The 22,876-nt window shown below is 35.1% G+C and overlaps 1 protein-coding gene across 4 annotated transcripts in view; it reads left to right on the top strand.

The window, feature by feature from the left end:
• The window catches only part of TTC33 (tetratricopeptide repeat domain 33), a 42,102-nt gene that overhangs the window by 6,633 nt on the left and 12,593 nt on the right, over window positions 1-22,876 (top strand). For all 4 annotated transcript variants that reach the window (XM_015652905.2, XM_015652904.3, XM_015652903.2 and 1 more), the window contains exon 3: window positions 18,194-18,275. In XM_015652905.2, the coding sequence (XP_015508391.1) occupies window positions 18,194-18,275 (82 nt within the window). The remainder of the gene's footprint in view (window positions 1-18,193; window positions 18,276-22,876) is intronic.

The raw sequence follows: 22,876 nt of genomic DNA, 5'->3' as shown, positions 1-22,876 counted from the left end.
CATGGTACCTGATGTCCATCCCAGAGTGCTGCAGGAGCTGGCTGATATCAGCATAGAGAATTTTCAACTGCACTTGAAAGGTTTTGACAGCAGGGCATGGCTCCTAGGAGCTGACAGGCTGGTGGAGAATGGTGTGAATTTCCCATCTGTTGATACTCTGGACAGGAGCCTGAGCAACGTCCTTTAGCTGACCCTGCTTTGAGCAGCTGATTGGACTAAATGATCTCTAGAGTTTCATTCCAATATTGGCCTTTTTTTAAGTATATCCCATTAAAACTTCAGACACGTGTAGCATACAGAAGGTAGTTCCTAGGGCTTAAAATTTTGATTCACTAGTACAAATGAAATACTTTGGGTGCAAAATCAAATTTAAGAAACTGCTCTGCCTTCTTACTATCACTGGTAACTGATCTCATTTAAAGCAAAGATATGTTTTAAAAGTTAAAAATTTAAAAGGATTGATTCATTAGATAATCTGTGAGTCAATGAACTTTAATGTCTGACCTCAAGAATAAAGTCTGAAGTTCTTTTAGGCTGCTGGTATTGCTGGCAATGTTGACTTTCATAAGTGTAATCTGAAGGCACTACATGGTTAGGATTTTTATGATTAACTGTAGGAGAAATTTCTGGAAAATGCTTATAATGAAACCTGGAGTATGTAGTAAGTACTCATGTCTACTGTTCCTTGTAGGCTGAAAATAATTGTTTAGTATCAGTATGGATGTAATTTGCATAATTATATGGTATAAGGTATAGTTAGCTATTATATATAATGCTTACATCCTTCAGCATGAATTACCAATACCAGTGTACTGCAAACAAAATGAAAAGTTTTAGTATCAGTAATTATTTGATTAGGTTGAGAGTTTTTTTGGGTCAGTCATGCAAAAATGCAGAGAACATAAGTAGATTTCATACTGTAAGTAAAATTATACAGTGCAAATAGGGGCTTGGTTAAAACTGTTGTGAATTCTGGTCAAAGTACTTTTCAAAGTGTCTTTTAAAGTGATCACCTTTTAAAGTTTTTCAGTGTTTATCATTACCGTCTATTTTGTGTCTATATAAAACTTCCTGTTAGGCTTCCTTGGGATTGCTGTACACATCGTATGCTCACTAAAGAGATAAAGGGTGTGTAAGCTGGAAGTCCCCATGACATGAGCTGAAACAGAAAAGACTGAACAAGTACAGACTTTGTACCTTTGTTTTTTGAAGATAGCATGTTACAGCTTCTCTCTTACTAGTCAGAACGTATGGAACTTTTCTACAGAATTAAAAGAAGTGCAGAGAGTATTTTGCAGTGTTAAAAACCCTCCTGTAAGCTGTTGTGTGGAGTAACACAGTGATTTTTTTTTGCCTAAGCTGATTTTTATTGCTAGCTTTATTTTTTTTCATCACTTACTGATAGAGTTGCTACTTCCTGGTGATGCATCTAGCTGGCCCCTTTTATTGAGAAGTATGTTGTTTGCAGACTGCTTAAGTAGTTGTTCTCATTTAAGTTGTAATTTATCTTTAGCTGTTTTCTTTTCGTTCTGGGAAACATTATTTTCCAACAGCTGGTTATTATTTGGCAAAGCAGGAGTTCAGTTATGAAATTGTTACTAATTTAGTGCAGATTTTTCTGAGAGTGAGTGCAAGAATTGTAGATTATTTAGGATGTACCCAGAGTTTGAACAGTTTGGAGAGTATCTTTTTGTTACAATTGTTGTTCCTTGAGGATATTGAAATGTTACACCATACAAGCCATCTGTATTTGAATGTGTGCATATTTCTATGTGCATGTATTTGTAAATAGAAGCAGAAGGAATATTCACATGCAAGCTGTGGCCTGTGGAATTATTTATATAGGTCTTTATAGATATATTTTCCTTCAGAGAAAGCATAATTTAATTGGTGCCTATGTATCATCCTTTATAATTTAGGCAGTTATTGTTGTCAGCCTCGATAAGAATCAGTATTCATTCAAAGTCTCATGACAGTGTGAAGAGAAAGAGATACAGCCTGTGAGGTGACTGCAAATACCTCTGATTAGGTGTCTAAACTTAGGTGAGGGAGTGAGAGGAGTTAGGCCTATTAGTGCTTTTTTGGAGGTGAAGGAAGGGTAATTTGTGTTATCTGCCTTTGTATTTATGTCTAGAGGGTCTGTTCCTTCTGTGCATGAAATATAATTAATAAGAATTATATATTATGCAGAATTTTATAAGTGAAAAGCTATTTTTTTCACTAGCTATGTCCTATGCAGTGTTGTTTTTTTTTTTTAAATAAACTCTTTGAAAATATGTTTGCTTACTTAATATCTCCCCTTATATTTAGATATGTAGAGAATGATACTGGAACCAAAGAAGCATAAAAAGAAACCCCAGTTCTTAAGTGTTTCATAAGAATGTATTAATATATAATGTGTATGTTAATATACCTGCCTTCATGCCTTACAGTTCCCTTTTTTTCTGTCCTTTCTCCATATATAAAGTCACTGGAAACTAATGAATACTTGTCTCAAATTTTTATAGTCAGTAATCAATAGTTTCTCAGTTTTTATGTTACTTGCTGCTCCTCTTGTTTTGTCCCATTCCTAGCATGCTTTCCAGACAACTTTTATTTATGACCCAGTAGGATAGTTGCATCTAATTCCAGAATAGCTCTGCAGTATTTCTTAACTACATAACACAATGAACTGTAAATAAATAGCATAAAAATATTAATATTGATACCTCATTACTTTTATTTTCATTACTCATTATGATAATATTTTGGATATAATTTTTACCACCCACTATCAAAGCTGTGCTTGAAAAATTAAAATATATGAAAGCATGTGGGCTGGCATATTTCTAGTCTTGTGTAGTATAGTATATACTATACATACTATATAATATATATGTATATGTATATATATATATGTATCTAGTATAGTAAAGTATACAAAGGTGGAGTAATTAACTCTACCATTTTTTACCTAATTTTTCTGGGAGTCTGATTTTCCTTGAATCTGATGTGTATATGCCACCAGACTTTGAGGTATTTTCCCACATGAACATTGACAACCTTCTGCTGCATATCAGAGACAATGAGTGTATGTAGCAGAGTGCTACTGGTGCATTTTTTTTCTCCTCCCAAGTGCTGTGGCGAAGTGCTTCTGTGTGTGTTTCAGTTGTCTAGATTTCTGAAGCTGTCTTTATTCCTTTTCTCTCTCTGCATGTTACTGTGATAAACTGTCTGAGACAGGGCTCATCCTTTGAGATGGGTGACATGGTGGCAGTGTAGCCATCCTGCAAAACTAATTTCTGCTAGCAGGTGTGTATTGGTAGGTGACAGCTAGAGGATGCAAAAGTCTACCTATCAGGTTGAAGAACATGCTTGAGCTTAGAGATTTTGCCTAGAACTTCAGTTAGGAATTCTAATGTTGCAGGTTTTAAATGTAGGGAATTCTATTATTTATATGCTTAGAATAATACAATTTAGCAAAACCTAGTAACTTACATTAATAATCTAAGCAGTTTTTATAGATAAATACACACTAGGGTCTTTTCCACATCCTTCATAGGATTCCCTGTATTAATAGTATATATTACAACATGGATACTGTAATATGTGAACATATCTTTTTTTTTTTTAAGTGACAGTTCTGTTGTTTTGCTTTTTGTCATGATCTAGTGTTAAGTACATCTAGTTCCTTTTACTTGAATAATGAAATCTTTGTATTTAAAAATAAATTTTTCATAATATTATTTCTCTTCATAGGGGAACCACCAGGGAAAAAATTAAGTGGTTTCCTTATTTAATAACTTCTAAAAACTATTTTAAGTTTGTCTTTAAGTCTAGTTATTGTTGCTGATAAAGATAATATCCCTTTCCATTGCCATTGTTTTAACTGTCTCTGCACTCATGGAGTATAATTTTGAAATAGTAATTTAGTATCTCTTGCCCAATCCTTACTGAACATGATGTGTACCTGCTGTGCCTATTTTACAAAATTAAAATGTACTCATTTTAAGGGACTGTAATTGCCCATTTGGTGCCGTGCTTTTCTACAGAAGTAGGATATGGCAGTGTACTTTGTTATAAGGTCTTGATTCCTATGTATATGTCAGCTTGTCTTCTAGCTCCAAAATGGTGTCCTCCATATCCTGTGCCGTATTGGGAAAGTATTCTTAAACTGAAAAGGATGCTTGGCAGTAAAGACTTAGAATAAAAGCTCTCTATCAACATCTTGTTCAGCCAAGTCTTTTGAAGAGTTAACTCAACAGCAAATGGGGAAAATTGAGAGTGGTGCATTCTCAGTTTACATTGTAGATATGTTTGATAATGATTAGATAGTTGTTAATGAGTAGGCTTCATAGCATTAACTACTACCACAAGAATAACTGCTTGGAAGGGTCCTGTATTTGATGTGGTCATCAAATTTATAGGAACCTAATTTATTGTGTATCTTGAATTTGTCTATTTTTTTTTTTGTCCCATTGATTTATTTATGTGGCAATTAACAATGGAGTAATTTTGTAGACAGTTATTAAATTATGTCAGTTAACCAAAAGCAAGGGCTGGTGTGTGCATTGTCCCTAGCTTTGGTTGTTTGGAAGTACCTGGTCAAAAACTGCAGTTCTATCACTGGGTAAACTTATTTGACTTGGGGGTCAGTTAACCCACTTCCGCTGCCCTTTTATTTCCACTACTTTACCATGGTCCTATTTTTTTGTTTTTACCCTTCAGTAAGCCTACTCAAAGTACCAGTTAGTCATGGCACTGCAGAAGAAGCCTGGCTGGAAAATAGTCTTTTTCTGGTTGCTGCTTTGGATCTGGTTCACAAATACTTTTAACAAAATAGCCAGAAAAATGGGAGTGAGTGGCCAAACAACAGGGGAAGAGGAGGGAAGTTATTTCATTTATGCTGTATTGTTTTCTAGCTGTTGTCTATGTTATGTTACTGTATTCCACATAAAATTTGAAATGGTTATCTGTGAATTTGTTGCACTTGTAGTTGTACTTTTAAAATGCTTGTCTGTTTTCAAATGAATCTTGTTGTCTCACTTTTATCACTAGACTGTGAACAATATACTTCTAATTACTTCATAGGGATTTTACTAGCAGTTATTTTCTCCAATTTTAGCAGTACAAACTAAAGTGCACTTTTTTGATGTGGAATGGGTACAGAGAGAGTCTTAACAAAAGTGTTAAAATACATTGCCAAGTACTTTTGGTAAATCATATAAATCATTGGTAAATCATATAAAATGCGTGATAGACGCTGTACACTTTTCTTAGTAGAGTCATTTGGGTAATTCGTTCTGGTCTCAAAGGGAAGACTCAGTATTTACATATATGTCTGTATATATAATACATAGCATATTCACATATGGTACATACTCATAGTGAAAGAGGTAATGCAAGCCTCCTCTCTTTCCGTTTGTGTCTTCTGAAACACAGTCACAGAAATTTTGTTTTTATTAAGAACTGAAGTTTTCTGTTTTGCAGTCAGTTCAAACTAATTATTAATTTTTACAGGCTGCCATTCTGAGCATGAATTTGATATATTTTCCTGCCAGTTTCTGGCTCTAGCAACTAAATGATAAATATTAAACCAACGTTCGGTCTTTGACTTGTCAACTGGTAATAGAAATCTAATGTAGTAGACCATGCATGGCTTAAGCTTTTTGTCTTCTGCAAAAATTAGGAAATGACATTTAAACAAAATTCATTTCATGGTTGTGGGGTTTTTTCCAGCGACAGTCTTTGGGTAAGAGATCTTGGCAGTAAATAATGGATTGTATTCAGCAGGTTCCACAGTCCTATTTTTACTGTAAAAAATAGGAGACACCTTTTAAATATGTTAAATAGCATAAACTGGAAGAAATCTGCAGCCTAGACTTTTCTGTAGTAAGCTGTATTTGTCTGGAGGATTTAATACAAACTTTTCCTGGGAATTTGCTCTTGAGATGATGATAAATTCACCTTCAGTGAATTTGAATGTTGACATGGATGTTTTTATATTGCTTTTATTCTGAGCTGTGAGTTAAAGTAATTTGTTTGTCAGAAGGTTAACCTTTACTGGTGCTGCTCACATAATTTATTTTTCTGGACATATTTGAAATATTATGTATTTTAAAACAGATGTAATTCAGTTAAGTATTTCAACTTCCAGGCCTCAAAGAGCATTTCTGATTTGAACTTAATTAATATTTACTGAGACCTCAAAAGGGACTGAAATAGGGGCTTGATAAAATGTGTACATAAAGCATTCTAGGGAGTAGGATCACATGCTGAAATTGTAATGAAAACTTTCCAGTCCAGAAAATAAACTTTATTTTAGACAGCCCCTGCTAGACCATCTTTCTGTCACTGTCAGATTAGAAAGTCTTTTTGCAGAGCTCTGAGTGTGAAGGTGATAGGATGCTGTTTGCTATCAACAAACAGCAATGAAAAAAAAAAACCAAACAGCATTTTTTTATAATGCATTGAGTTTCATTACTATCACAACAGCTGTTTTGTTTGGCAAAGTACTTGTCCAGTGTAATTAGGTGAATTCTCCAAATGGAGAATTACACCAGGGAGCTGCCTGGTATTTTAAAACAAACTGTTGGACAGGTCATAATCTTGATAAGGCTGTTGACTTGCTTTAAGGAGCAAAAGCTTTTATACTGGTGCGAAGCAGGGACAAGAAAGTAAACTGAGGTAGGTGAGGAGAATGCAGAACAACTTTTAAGGACCTTCCAGGAAGTTGTGGAGTCATTGGAACACATTTGTCTTTCAGAAATATGGCAGAATTCTTAAAATTTCTGAAATTTTCAAAACTTGTCTATTGTGGGTGGAATTGAATGAACGAGGTTTCAGGAATCACTTATTTTAGTAGCTGATTTTTTTTTGTGGTCTTCAAAAGCGAGAAAGGAATTGCAGTCCATACTGGAAAAAAATTAGAAGTGCTGTTGGTATGAAGAATGAAACAAATAGAAACTGAATTTGAGCAATAATAACTAAAATATCCTAATTAATTTACAGAATTGCTGTAATAAAACCTAAGGAAGTTTTATGCAAATTACTGATATTATTATGTTGAGCATTGCATAAGTATGAAAAATCTTTAACCTGGACTTTATTTTCTGCGTAATTTATTGCTTTTTTGGTTAGTTTAACTGATTGTGAGGGTGCCCAGGTTACTTCTGGTCTTTGTATTCTGTTAATAAATTGAGTTGGAGAGAGAAAAATCATAAATATTGAGCAGAACTGGGAAAAAAAACCACCAAGGTGAGATAGTATGTGTCTAAATCTAAAGAACATTCATTGGTGTAGATGGTAGCTTTCCATAAATTCAGGAAAAGGAATTGTAAAGATAGACTTTTGTAAGTCAGACTTAATTATGTTCATCTTATCAATGTAATCAACCTAATGTGTAAAGAAAAAAGGTAGTAAAGAGTGTAAGTAAAAGGACATATTTTTATAATTGAGACACAGATCTATTCTCTAGAATATAGGAAGCTATCAAGCTTTGCTTCCTTTTTTTTTCCCCCAGAATGGATCTTCCAGTTTATAGATGCTTTACAGCCCTATGCATTCTTACAACAAACTCATGTCTGTTGCTCTGTTTTCTTTTTTGAAAGTGTGTTGTGAATCTATTGATGCTACTGTCTTTCAAAACTTAGAATATTCTTTGTAGATGTTTCCTGCTAGGTATAGCATAGGATTTGAGTCATAAATTAAGATGAAGAGAGAGAATTAATTTTACAAGTTAGAATCCAGAAGCATGGGATAATCAGAACAAATCACTGAAGTATTCCTATCCAGTAGCTAGTGCAGATAAAAACATCTGATATGTTAATCTTCTGTTGAATCTTCAATGTTTTATTTTGAATTGCATGCTGTGCTATGGGAGAAAACATTGAAATACATAGTTTAACAGTTCTTGCTGTTCCTCTCTTTTGACAGGCATTGCTTTGTTGTGCAGAATGACAGTGCCAGCCAAACCATCAGTCTGAATGGTTCCTGTAAGGTTGTGTTTCAGTAGAAACAGCCATTTTAAGTGGTTAACCAGCTCTGTCATGGGTCTTGAAGCACAAACGTAACTCATCTGACCCTTTACAGAATGTTTTTGTGTAGTGACACTGGAGGCTGCTGCTCCTTGCTGCTGTAGTGCTGGTAGTGAAAAGTTGCTGCTTTTCTTGCCACTTTCATGTGGATGAGTTCTTAGTTATCCTGAGATTAAGAGCTGTTATAGTTTTCTTAATTCTAGGTAGTGACACCCAGTCTTCATATAGTCTATTTATAGGTATGTTATGTCCTTGCAGATAGATAGTTCCGCTTATTACATATCTATATTTAACTTACAACAGGAGACTTAATGGCTTTTGCTGACTAGTGTTTGCATTAGTACTCTATAGTCATTTGAAATCAATGCTTTCTAATAGTTTGAGCTGTATGGGAGGTTTATAGAGTACCTGCCTACTTAACTTACTGGAACATTAATGAAAAAATAAAATTGCCTTTCAAGTATGAAAATACAATAGAGAAGTATACATTTCCCTTATATTTGTCTTTCTCTCTGTTTTTGTCTAACTTTTGTCATTATTATTCATCAGCAAATGTGTTATCACAGATAACAAAAGCATGTCATGAGATGGAACTGATCAAAATACAATGTGAGCAGACTGTTTTTCTTATATCATCTCTCCCAAAATGTTTTGTCATGTTAATACCCTACTGTTGAGCATCATAATTTGGCAGTAAATAATTTTGAGAAAAAAATAAAGGAATCCTGGTGTTTAAAGCCCAGCATTTAATATTTTTTTTGTTGTATTGATTTAAAGCCTTAATTTCTGTGTCAGATTTCTGAGGACTGTTAGGATCATAATGTTAAGTAAGAGAGAGCTGCCTGCTGTCTGTAGACAAATAATGAAAAGGCTAAAAACAGCTAAGAGCAAAAGAGATGACATCTGTAATTTTTGCCTCTACTGCTCTGTGTCTAAAATAATTCTCAAGACCAGAGTATTGGTTCAGATGCAGCATAACAGTTTTTTCCTGCTGCTTTCAGAGGAACTGCTGTGGAAAAAATTTTGAGGAACTAACGCTTTCTATTTAAAATTTCATTTCAGCAATAAAAATGTGTTGCTTCTCTGTGAATACTTAAAATACTACAGCTATTGCAATGTCTGATATTTCATTTATATTAATTTGCAGCTTCTGTTTAGAATACTAAAATGGTGAACTGATATTACTGAAACAATAAAATTCTCATTTGAAGCTTGCAGGGTTAGGATAGTGAGTTCTTACTGCTTAAATAATTAAAATAGCAGGTTGAGATGTAATAAAACTTGATTTCCTTCTTTTATTTCCATGCTGCCACTATTTACTACAGTTTATTTGGGTTTCCTGCAGGGATCTCACCTGTAAAATATCAATCAGTACCCGATTTTAATTACTTTAAATTAAAAGTCTGGTATTTAACGAAGGGACCCACATATTTATAGATGGTTGGAAAGCAACTTTTAGGCCCTGCCGAGCAATTATTAGGTGTTGTCTTTTTTACCAGCTGTGGTGTAATCTGATACTAATGTTAATTGTAAAAGCATTTGAAGCTGCATTTTAACTATATGAAATAATTTATATTTATTCTTTTTAATGTTCATACATGAACACTAGTTATACACCATACTAAATGTTGTTCTGTGTGAGAATATTTCTCAGTGGTGTGAAATGTCTTGACAATTGTTGTTCTTCAGCAGTGTAATATGACTTTCAGTATGTGAATATAGCTGTTTTTTCCTCTTGTCATGGTTTTAAAGCAGTAACTAAAAAAACTAGAAAACTTACTTATTTCTTGCTGTGAGATGTGGATTAGCACAAGAGCAAAACAGGCTTAAAACTTAAAAGGAATAAAGAAAGTTTATTAACAAAACTACAAGAATAAGAAAACTAAAATAAAACTTCCAGAAAACCCTTTTTTTCCCCACTACCCAACCATTCTTTTGTTCACATGACAACACAGAGACAACAAACTTTGGAACTTTGGTGTTTAAACAGTCCCCAATTCCTGCAAGGATCTTTTAATCAGTCTCTGTAGAGAAACAGAAGTTTTCTTCTGCTAATCTATGGAGTTTCTCACAAGAAAACTATTTCTGTTACAGCTTTCTGTTTTTCTGATGCCAACTGCCCAGAAATCTGTCATCAGTTCACTCCTCCCATTTCACATCACTCTGAGGTGTGCTATGGGTCAATGAGTCTAGGGATGCCATTTTTAAGGATGAGTTATTCAAAGGCAAAAGTTCTCTTCATCTGTCTCTGTGAGCTTCCCTGGAAAACAAGAGCTTTCTCTTTGCTTCTCAAGGCCTCAAATCTTCAGCTATTACTTCTCCCCCCTCTGTTCCAGCACCTCACTGTATCATAATTATTCCACCTTTTGCTCAAAATCCAAACTTTGAACAGTCCATTCCTCCCCATATACTCTGTCATGAATTAAAGGAGTTTTTTCAGAACACTATTGTCCATCTCCATAGCTTTAACAGAAAAATATTTCAGCTTAATTAAAGCATCTCCTTTTCCTCTACCTTTTCTGAAGCTTAATTCTTTACTGTCTCTGATAGTTTATAAAGTTTCTTTACGTGTTAATTACTCTCTTTTTCTTTCTCTGGATTAATCTGCAAGTCTCATCTGGGTAATGAAAAAGTTAAAATCTTGCCCAGGCTTTGTAGATGGTTCTGTGATCTGTGCCGGAGCAGCAGCTGGAGTTGTCTGCGATGGAAGATTCTCCATGGCTGCTCTGGAGAGTGTGGTCACTGTCTCAGCCCGCCGCAGGTCAGGAGCTTTTTCCTTTCTTTACTCGGCAGTCTCTGGTAAATTCAGTCACAGCAGAAACTGCAGCAGAGCCAGGGACCGGCCTGGCCCGGCCAGAGCCCGGGACAAGCCCCGCAGGCCCCATCTCCCGGCCGGGAGCCGCTGGGCCCAGCCCAGCCCCTGCCCGGGCCGCATGGCCAGGCAGGGAACGGGAGGGCAGCTGGAGCTCTGTTACCTTTCACAGCCAGGGAACAAAGAGACAAAGAAATTCCCAGGCTTAGGTCTTAAGGTGGTGTTCACAGGTTGATCTCACTTTTCAATGGTTAAAACTGCTGTCAATTCTTAGAAATGGCAAGCTGTAGGCTAGGAGACAAGTTTCCATCAGCTCCAGCAGTTTTAACTTCCTTAGGTGTTTCTCTTTGTTTTCTTAAATGCCAATCTATCACACCTCTGTGTCAACAAGTCTGTTTGTAGCACTGCCTTTTCTAAATTGAAAACAGGTATGTTACCTAACTTGCAGCTATAGATACTAGAGAAATTCAGGTAAGAGGTTTGCCTGGCTGTAGAGAAGTTATCAAATGTTGCATGTGATCTGGCAGATTATTCATTGTACATTTTTACACATCTTTGCATTCTATTTTGTAATTGACAGTTTAGTGTTAATAGAATATGAGTTGAAATAGTTTATTTATTTTGTCTCTTCCTAAAGGTCAAACATTTATTCATACTTGCAGCTTCAAATTTTTTCATGGTTGAAACCTAAATACTTCTCACTGCAGTCTGTCTGTTATTATTTCTATAGTTGATCAAGTATGCAGTCAGTGACAGTAGTCACTTTGATTGAAAACTTGTGGTTTTCATGACAAAACTAAACCAGCAAAACCACTACTTAACTGAAAGAAGTGTAATTTCTTGGAGTTCCTTTACTCCACCCCAAACACTCAACTGTTTAACTGTTAACAGCTTGTAGCAAGAACTTGAGATACTAGGTATTCTCACTTAAAAAATACACTACTGAATTCTTAGGACTACTGCAAAAGATTAGCAGTGTATTTTTAGCCCTTCTGGCAGTCAGCATGATACAATCTTATTGCAGGTAAGTAAATTCCTCTGTGTTATATATGTTTTCTATTAAATCCATATTTTGAGAGAAAAAGACAAAGTAGCAGTGCAAAGTTCAGAGAGGATCTGCAGCAAGGCCAGAAACAAAGCTACAGAATGTCCAGTATCTAGAATTTTGCATGTGATTGGTATCTTTTAACTAAGATTTTGGTTAGTAATATGCAATTTACTTGTTCTGTTTCCCCTGAGTATAAAGGATTTTTAAAAAGAAAAATATGTACTTTGAATTAGCTTTTTAACCAGCTGTATAATTCTCTTCAGTGAAAGCTTAAGTAGTGATGTCATTTTTGAAGCCTAAACAAGTGTAGGCACATGCATACATGTTTCCCAAAGCCTCCCTTTTCAGGGACAAAGCCCTAAAATTGCACACACTGATGGCCCGGGAATTAAAGTGGTTGTGGAATTTAGCTTCAGGAGATTTGATTAGCACCTAGATGTTTTGCCTTTGTGTTGCAAATTTTCTTGTCTGCTTACAGGTAAGTGCAGTATCTGAGTGGGTGAACCACGAAACAGTGATTGAACAAGTAAAAGGTAGCAGAGCCCTCAGCTCTCAATTCAATATAAAATGTATTTGTGAAAGACAGGTTTGCTCGTTCCCCATTTTCTCTGTCATTTTTCACTTTAATTGTTCCATTCGTGTGTCTCAAAGAAGTGATTGTGAAATAGTAGTAATTTTTTGAGATGACTTTTTCATATCATATGTGAGGAAATTAAATGTTAAATTAAATCCTGTGTGTCAGAGATGGTACCAGAATCCTGATTCTGTGGCTTTTGCTTTTGAGTACTTGATTTTTCATATGAACTTGTTCATCTTTCTCCAGTATTATATTTCATAGCTTTTCTTGGACAAGGGTAGTTTCAAAACTGCATTTGTCTAATATATACAATGATAGAAATTAGCCATATTTACATGTGTGGCTGGAATAAAAATTAGGAAACCTGTGAGTGGAGCTTACATCAAACCTTTGATCTTGTAGTTCATTGTGATGATAGATGGTAATTACTTTTGGCACATGATGAAATGGTAATTCCCATCTATTCTTCTGTGGAAGTTGTTGAGAGAGAGAAGTCTCTTTGAAATATTTGTGTAGCTATTTGATTTTATGGTATGTTCAGCTGATTTACATATAACAGAGCTTTGTGTTCACTGTATAAACTAGACTTATTTCTAGACTTTATTTCACTTTGTGCGCTACAAATGTCCAGGTTTCAATGTCCTGATTTTGAATGGTCTAATATGTGCAAGAATAGTAATTTTGAATACATGTGATTTGAAATTATGTACTTCAGATATGTGCATGTTGTTTTGCCCCACTGTGAATTTAGAAGAGTTTGTCTTCACAAAGAGTAGCTGCAGTAAGTTTATTTCTCCTTTATTGTGGGATAAGACCCACATATATTGTCATGTGCCATTGAATAATTGCCATCCACCTCTAGCCACGCCTAATTGAGACTGTTAAATTAAAACACTTTATTGAAAGTTATGGTGGATAGTAAAGTAGATGTTTCTTTACATGCATAATCAAAAGTGGCCTTTGAAACTTTACTACAAAATAGCCATGCTTTTGTGCTGCAGTGTTCATGATTCACCTATAGTTACCAGAATTGTCTGACAAAAAATTGGAAAGTTGAAAAGAACATTTTAAACACATGAAGCATCAGACTAAATGTGCTGTGGACATCAGTTTTCTGTGTGTGAGCAAACAACTTCTTGTTGCTTATTTAAAAACTGTTCTTCTCCAAATGCTTCTACTAAGTGCTGTTCATCTCTCTCCTCACCCCCAGCAGAGGACGTACTTTACTGTGAAAACCTAGCTGTTAGAGAAATCTGAAGTTGTTAAACACAAAAAAGACATGTTACATTCATTCTTGCTTTCCTTCCTAGTTTCCTCATTCACCTTATATCTTTCCTCCCACAATCTAGCCCTGTGTCATCTCTCAGCTTAAAAAGAGAAGTTTATTCCTGTAATCAACTTCTGCTTTAATTTTCATTTCTCTTTTTCTGTGGTCTGTATAATTACGGAGTAGTGTTCTTTTCCTCAGGTTTCCAACAAATTCAGAGTTTGACCCAGCACTCAGTTAAAAATTGTTGTAGATGGTGTTGCTGGTGGCCACTGACCATTCTTGTTCCTCATCTATGATAGGAATCTTTGACAATGAGGCATATTCTTTTTAAAATTTGTTGTCCCTTTCTTAGATTTGTCTGTGTTTTTCCTCATTATCCTGTAATATTTGATGGTAGGATTACCTATCCAATTCTAAAAGAAATCCCAGGACTTATATTTATTGATGCCTTCTCCTGACACTCTGCTCCTGTACTCTGCCTCTCTCCTGCAGGTGTCTTGTTTTGTCTGAATTTTATACCATCTCCTCTTTTTATTATATTTGCAGATATTGCCACTCTGATTATGTCCTGTCTCACTCTCTTCCTGAAGCATCAGCCTCTAGCAAGCCTGCAAGTAAAAATACAGGACTCTAAATCCTGCATGAGCTGTAGTGCTCATTTTTAGCATTTTATGTATGTGATTCAGAAATCAGTATATGTGTAATATGAGTACTAGGTTTTTTACCAAGCCGCAAACTTTCGTCTTAAATTTTGTTTTAATGATTTTATTTAAGAGTTGAAGAGATCCTGTTTTCCCAGAAGTGGTGTTGAAAAAGTGAAGTGTAAGCACGAGATGTTTGTTTCAAAAGTTTGGCAAGTTGTAGAAAAACGTGCCAAGTTTCTGCAGCTCGCAGATGGTCAGGAGCACGTCTGAAGAGAGCAGTTTTAGTAATTTAGGGGAGCTATGGGATTTCATGACTGTTAAATAAGAAATGTCTAAATCCATCAGATCTTGAGTTCTGAAGCCATTCCGGATGTATCCAGTTATCAGTAATTTATTTCTTTTTACAGCTTTGCAATAAAGAACAGAAAATGTGAATTAAATTGTGATTGTAATTGTGTAATTTTTTTTTTGTAGTGAAGTGAAATACTTGGATGAAATCACTGTATCTGTATCTGTATACTGTATCTGTATACTCCTATATACTACTATAGATAGAATTCTATCTTTCAAAATATTAGTCTTATCTTAAAAATGCTGTGTACTATTGTTTAGGTGCTTAGTTGCAACGTACATACACATAAGGGTTTTAATTTTTCTGGAAATAGTGTTTTCATAACCCATTAAAAACAGGATATGTCCATTATTGGTATTCTGTGACTTTACTACTGCAATAGTTAAATTTTTATAGCCATCCCAGGGATCTAAAAAGTAATGGATCTAATTTTTGTCAGCTTATATTTTGCTTAAAATTGGTTTTCATTTAGCCAAGAGATAATAATATCTTAAATCATTATCACTGTTTTTGCTGATACCTTAGTATCATACAATCATAGTGAACTCAAGAGTTTTCTGCCCTGGGTCCTGCTTGAAGCAAGGTCAACTACAGTGAGTTGCTCAGGATGTTTCCAAGTTGAGTTTTGGTTTTCTCCAGTGATGGAGATATGCGTAAACAGAATTTTCTGTGCTTTGGTTTGTGCCTGTTGCTTCTTGTCCTGTCATCGGGCATGACTGAGAAGAGTCTGATTCCATCTTCTGAATTCCCTGAACCACTTCCAAACTGGGTAATTTTGCACCTTGGTAAGACTCCTTTGAGCCTCCCCTTCTCCAGGCTGCATAGTCCTGTGTCTCTTAGCCTCCCCTTATATGACAGATGCTCCAAGCCAAAACAGATGTCATATTTATATCAAAGCTTTCTTTTACAAAACTACATCTCCTCACCATGGTAAAGGACAGTGGTAAAGCTGTACAGTTCAGCTAAAAAAATCATCCTGAGAAACAATAAAATTGTCTATCTTTAAAATTATTATTTTGCAGCACTACCCCTATGTTAACTCCCTTCTTATGTCAACTAAGGTTTATGGTTTTCATAAAACATTTTTTTGAACACTGACTTTATAATCTTATCTAAGAACCTTTTTCAGTATGATGTTTGATATTTAATATAATCTTTATATAACCTTTTCCTGCAGAAGAATGTAATAGAACATTTTTTGATTAATCGACTACCTTTTTATAAATAATTTTTTCTAAATTTGCATTTCTAGAGCAAGCAAGTTCATTTTTGCTTATTAAAGACAGTATCCTTGGTTTCTCCTGGAGCAGCAATAGAAGCATCTTTTTCTCTTAGTACTTAAAAGAACAGCCAAGTTTTATAAGACCTTTCTCTAAAGTAAATAAGTGCACTGAAAAGATGTTTCACGGGCCTGTGGGTATCTGCAGACTGTAAGCTGGTTGTCAGCAGTCGGTCTCCTGACTAAGTAGAACCTGTCCTTCACCAGCTCTCTACTGTTGTGTTCTTAGTCTGGGAATGTGGTTCTGGCATTCTGTTGCAGAATTCTAGCATCCTTCTCTTGGGTCATGACAGAGTATTATGTAGACATAATATTATGTAGACATAATACTCTTGCAGACAGAGTTACATAATTTATTGTTCACACACAGAACACACATAGATAGTGTTTCTGTGAATGTACAACTTTTTCTCCCTTGTCCATCTTTATTCTCTTGGTAGACTGTTGACAAACCATCAGCAAAACCCAGTAGAATCTGGGGGATATCAGCTTATATTTGATCCTTCCTTCAGAGGTAGCTGGTTCTTGCTAGGAGTGTTATCATATTCAGATTGGTGTGTTGAGCAGTGAAGGTTCCTGAAATGCATCTTATTTTTACTTGTTTTTACTTTTGTTTTTCCTTGCAGAGTGCCAGTGCTCTTCCTTTCTTTCTGGTTACTGATGTTATTACTGTATTATTCTGTTCTCCAAAACTTTTTTTACTAAACTTTTTTTGCTCTACTCACACTATTGCACCTTTCTGCATGGCCAGGACACCACCTAACTGAACTGAGGATCCTTATTCATGTGTGCTTTATTTGCAAGGTCTATGCTATGTCTCAAACTAAACTATAATCTTCTCTAAAAGTAGTCCCCACTAAGTAAATAGCAGCATAAAACTTATATTGAGGCATGTAGAAAATATGATGTTTTCTTAGGGTGAACACCTGCCCACGGGGTGTGAACTGAGATGAAAAATGTGCAGCTGGTCCTTAAACTTCGAGGAAGTGTAAAAATTTGTTGAAACATACATTGCTTAGCACTCAAATATCGCATTCATTAGTGTAATTTGCAAACTGATACCTGAATCATAATGAGAGTCTGACTTCAGTCACATTGCTTTTCCAGTCCAGTTTTCTGTTCTAAATTATTTTCTGAATTTTTCATATAAAGTTTCTGAAGTCTTTATGTCACTACTCTGGAAAACCTGTGGCTGTGATACAACCTAGAGAACTGAAAACTGGGGAAAGGAAATGGAGGGAAAACTGGGGAGTAAGGGAAGATAAAAACGGTTTTGTATGAAAGGTCTGTGAAAATTGCAGTAGTTTTACTTACACTATATTAAAATTGAAGCATGTATATCTCCCAAGAGTAACTGTTTTCATACCTTTGCAATGTAATTAATATAAATTCAGGTGTTCCCACACAGTTCCATTACAAATGTGGATTTTGAAGTTTCAGAGAATGTGTGATAACCCTACAGGCTCCTTAATGTTGATGAGAAGCCACCTTTATTGCTGAAAGACTGCACATCTGTAATTGCATCTCCCTCTTCTCTTACAGTTCTTCATTGTGGTTCAAATTTTACATCATTTTAAGTTTTTACCTCGTTGTTCAAGACAAAAAGCTATTTTTTATTTGTTTTGGTAAATTCTTCTATTTTGTTATTTTTCCTAGGAAAGAGCAACATAGTATATGCTTTCCCAAAGAGTGATTTCATTATAGCTGTTTACTTTCAACTTCCTTCTTATATTTTTATACCAAAGTTGGTATATATGTCTTACATTGTCTTACATTACCTTACAGTACAGAAATGAAGGCTTTTTAGAATGAAAAGAAATTTTAAATTTTGACTGTATCATGGCATGTTGAGTTGACAGTGTATTTCTTTATGCCTGGCTAAGGATTATTTTGACAGTGAGGGAAATTGGACTCAGTTCAAGATTTCTAGTTTTAAGTCATTAAACTTTGCCTCAGGTTTCCAATTGTAAATTCACTTGAGGTCAGTTCTGTAGTAGTACTTAGCATCCATTTGATAAGAACAAAAAAACACCCAGTTCCTGAAAACAGTTCAAAATCTCTTAGGGGGAATTAATTAGAAAAATAATTAATACTAATCATACGCCATTGCACTTTATTTAGGACAATGTCAGGATATAAAAAGAAATATCCAGTCCCTTTAAATATGTTGACACTGTAATATTGTTTTAACTACAGGTACAGAGAGGCTCTTGTCAAGTGGGATGAAGCACTTCAGTTAACTCCAGAGGATGCTACACTTTATGAGATGAAATCACAGGTAAAGCGTGACAGTTCTTTGCCAGTTTAGAAATTAGAAAAGAAAACATTGTGTTTGTGAACAGATACTTGGACAACATTGTTTAGTTGTTGTGTGAAGGAACTACAGCACATTTAGGTATTTTTTTTTTACCAACCAAAGGGTGTCTTTTAACAGAAATTGAAATAATGCATTGGGGAGTAAAAAATGGAAATGCTTAAAATTATATTGGAGGGATCAAGGAGAGCCTTAGTGTGATAGATTAGTGAATCTGACCGTTAAAAATCTGCCTGCTCTTTCTAAAGACTGGGCTTGATACAACCCACAGACAATATTAAACATGGGTACTGTATGCAAATGATTTGCTTCAATCTGATTTTGTATTTAAGTGTTATATCAGGTAAAAACTTCATAGTATCTAATCGAAACCTGTCCTCTTTCAGTTTGAAGCTGTTCCCCCTTGTCCTATCACTACATGCCCTTGTAAAAAGTCCCACTCCAACTTTCCTGTGGCTCCCATAAGAACCCTCTGGATTCTAGGACGCCTCTCAACATTCCCCATAGAACTGTGCCTATTCAGTCTCAGCAAGCTCTCTAGAAAAAATACATTGTTTGAAGAAGAGAAGAAAAAAAAAAAAAGGTCAATGTATTATATAACTTTTAGGAAGCCTGCTATACTGATTAGTTCTAAAATCTTTTGTTGTTACTCTAATTCTTTTATTGTGTAAAAACCCCAGTCAAGACCCTAACACCCCCACTTCCCCAAAAAAGAAGCCAAAACAACCCAAACCTCAACAAACCCCAAGAACCAATGCTGGTTCTTCTCCAAGGTGTGGTGGCTGCTTTTTCTAATGGTTGTTAACCACATTTGCTCCTCACATTCATCTTGTCTGGTGAAATGAAGAAAGTTTGATTCTGCGAAAGATTTAACAGAATAATCATAATTTCAGTACAGTAATACTGAAGGGTGCTTCTGTTTTATATGGCTGCAGAAGGTTTAGATCATATTGGGTTATGCATTTGGTTTGAGAAGTACTTTATAGCTTAAAGGTTTTTCTTTAAACTGTTTTGGGAGAAGTATGTTGTCTTTCCATAAGTGTTAGTGTAAATGCAAGATCTGTTTAGCCTAGTGTAATGACTGGGAAAGAGTTGCACAAATGGCACGAGCATGTAGCAATACTACTCTCCTGGTCCTTTTCCCAGGCTCTTCAGCAAGCTTTGGCTCTGGGACATCTCTGTGTTTAGAAGTGCTTGAAAGATTTTTCTTCAACAAATTTGTTTCAGTGCTTTCTGCTCCTATGTACATTTCTAACATTTGCAGAGCTATGTATTAAGGAATTTCAAATCCTGATTATACGTTATTGGAAGACACAGGATAATGCAATTCTGCTTTAATTAGTAGCACTCCAGATTGCTGTAAAGGGTGTTAACTTATGTAGCAGTTCCCTTATATGTTTAATTTTTGACTTCACTAGTAAAGAAAATCTGCTAAGATGTGAAGATGGTATTGATAAATTTTATTACCATAATTTAAAGATTTAACTCTGTTTTGAATAAAACAGGAAACTTAAAAATTTCAGGAGAGTTCTGCTCAGAAGGACAAATTAGTGAACAGCTCCCTTGTAACTGTTCTTTGTTATGGTCTTACGTGAATGCAAGAATTTAAGATAGGTCCCCAAAAGCATTTTTTTTACATGAAATGATACCGAAATTAAATATTTTCACACTGAAAATAGCAGAACTATGAAGTGTGGAAGCCTACCTGTATCTGAGCTATGATGCAGTGAATTATTCAAAGAGCTGCCTGCTACAACATGCTTCAATCTGTGCTCCAGATGCAATACCTAGTGCTGAGGGGTTGTTGATTACTTGACTTCCCAGTCCCTGCATTTCAGCAAAATAGAAGAGGTGTGCTAGAGACACACAGCTTTTCTGCTGACAAAAAGGAACTGCAAAACAGCTGTGTGACTCTTGATTCATCTTGTGAATAAGCTGTCCTTGACTAATGCAACAATTGGAGAGTAATGAAAGCTGAGAAAAACAAAGTAGCCCAGGCCTCTGCTTCCACCATGCCTTTGCGTTCTTTCTGGAAAAAGAGAGCAGTTCATGGCAATTGCACCATTTCTTTTTGATTTCACTTTCTTATATTATGTACCACTTGTTACACTTGTGAATGAGAACCCAAGAAAGGCTTGCGTACAAGATATTAATTTATAAAACTATTTCTTGAATGTTTTTACTAAAATCTGTAATGTTTCAATTGGCAATGTCTCTTTCATACATGCAAATAGTTATTGCAGATTTTTTTGCAGTATGACATGCTTACTGGAAGCTGTTTAGTAGAATGGGTAATATGATACCTTTGTATTTCTATCAGCATGTTGTGAGCTGTAGAAATCCACTTTTGCTGAAATAGGAATACATAATTCATTCAAAAAATTTTGTAGCCAATATTTAAAGGATGCTACCTTAGAGCTGACTGTATTATTTCAGTCACAAATACTGCAGATATTACTGTGGAGCTCTGTGAAAGTGCTTTGGAAGAACTGTACACCAACTTCAGCAAGGTCTTGACCAGCACTGGGTCTATAAAAAATCCCCATGTCTTGGTATATGTCTCACATACTATAGGAGATTGATGTTAGAAATGACTTTGTTCAATATGCAAAGATTCTTTATGGTCTGTATTAATTTTCTATCAGTTCAAAAATGTCTTGATTTGTGAAGTAACTCTGAGAATTAACACTGGAGAATGAAGTGGGTTTTTTTGCACAGGCTTGAGTATCTGTCATATATCCTTACATTTATTCGGATAACCTTATGTTGGGTTATACATCAGCTTCTCAATTCTTTAGTATTTCCTTTCTCAACAGCAAATGTAACATTTTCAATACCGCATTGTTTAATATGCAGCTCAGATAAATATGATAATGGCATTGTAGGAATCTGTAAATGTTTATGGTGAGTTCTTAAAGATCTCTATTTTAATAGATATAGGACCAATGTCTTTCAGTACTTCTGAAGAGCAGAAATAGTGTTTAAAGTTCCTAGTTGTCAAAGATACTTGAAATAAGTGTATTTCCAGAAAATCACAGGGCATGGGAGCTGAGGAATTTCTCAATTGCTTCAAAAACCCATAAAATTTGATGATATTTTCCCCATTGCTCTCAGCTACTCTTTAATTCATTTAAAAACAGATTTTTATGGTTTTTGAGAGGTTAGGGGTGCACTTTTCTTTGCATGCAAGATCTGTCAGTATGCATGCTTGATACTTCATAACCAGCCTGAGCTGCTTCCTCATTGCAAGAACAATGACTGGAAAGTAAATGTTTATGGAAGTTCATTTCTGAATTTTTGTTGAAAACCAAAAATCTTTTAAAAAGACCCAGCAACAGCAAAGTAATGTTGATTCTGATGTTAGGTAAGTATTATTGTTAGTATATTCAAAGGAATGTAAAAAAACTGCTTCTATTAATGCAGCCACTGAGACTGGTTGAAATTAATTGTGGGCTGAATTTCTTAAATATTGACTGGATTAGTTTGTTAAAGCTTTGAATTACAAAGATGGAGGAACAGACTTTGACATATTCTTTGATTTTTTATCTTAACATTTGATTACTGGACCATGTGGGACGTTGTTGGATGAAGAAGGGTATCAAAGGACTTGATACTTGTTATGTAACAAAACTCTCATGGGAGCAAGACTTGCTGCTGTTCAGTACCACTCCTGAGAAGTCACCTGGTTTGTGTTGTTTGTCTTGTGACACTTGCACCTCAGATCTCAGATAACCATGCAGCTATGATGGAATTTTTAAAGTAGACAATACAGGTTTTTTTATATGTATTTTAGAAACAAATAAATTCAAATGTAAATCATCAGATCAAGTTCCTTTTAATAATTTTTTTGGATGTTTTGTCATCAGCTGCATGAGAATCTAGTTTCCTACAATGCTGTGTTGTAAATTTGCATTCACTGAACAGGACCAGGATTTCAGATATGACTCTTCTTTGTTTTTATGTATGAAACCCATCACTTCAAATCATTCCACTTCCCCTCTTCTAAAGGTTTTCTTATTGGTGAACTCAGTGAAGAAATAATATAAATTTCTACCCATCTGTCTTGCTTAAGAAATTACAAGTTTTCTAAGACATGACCAGACTTAGAATCCCAAGTTTAGATAATAGCAAATCGCCTAGTAAGTGTCAATTATTTTTAATTTGTTTTTCTGAAATTGGGATGTGTAGTGTGTAGAGTAAACTTTCAAAATATTAGTGTGAACTCCAGAAATCTAAATTGCAAATTAACATTTCCGTGTGGTGCAATGGTAATTGCTTTAGGGCATGGATAAATGTAAACTACTTATGGGTAGGATGAATTTAATTCATCTGTATTTTGAAATGATTTACTGGATGGAAAAAGGAATTGGGTTACTTGCACTGGACATGTCATGTGTCGATATATAGTGATTCAGCCTCAATCCACTGAGCTCATTTAAAACCAGAACTTACTCAGATTCATAACACTTCCAAAATATTGTGGGCAGAACAGGATGGGTCACACTGCTGCCTGGATTTCTAATAGTTGGTCAGTCTCCTGATGAGAATTGCTGTTTAATTGTTTT

This window comes from Parus major, chromosome Z (assembly GCF_001522545.3).
Source record: "Parus major isolate Abel chromosome Z, Parus_major1.1, whole genome shotgun sequence".
NCBI lineage: Eukaryota > Metazoa > Chordata > Aves > Passeriformes > Paridae > Parus > Parus major.
Note: the sequence above shows the minus strand (reverse complement) of the source record. Positions and strands in the feature narration are given on the sequence as shown.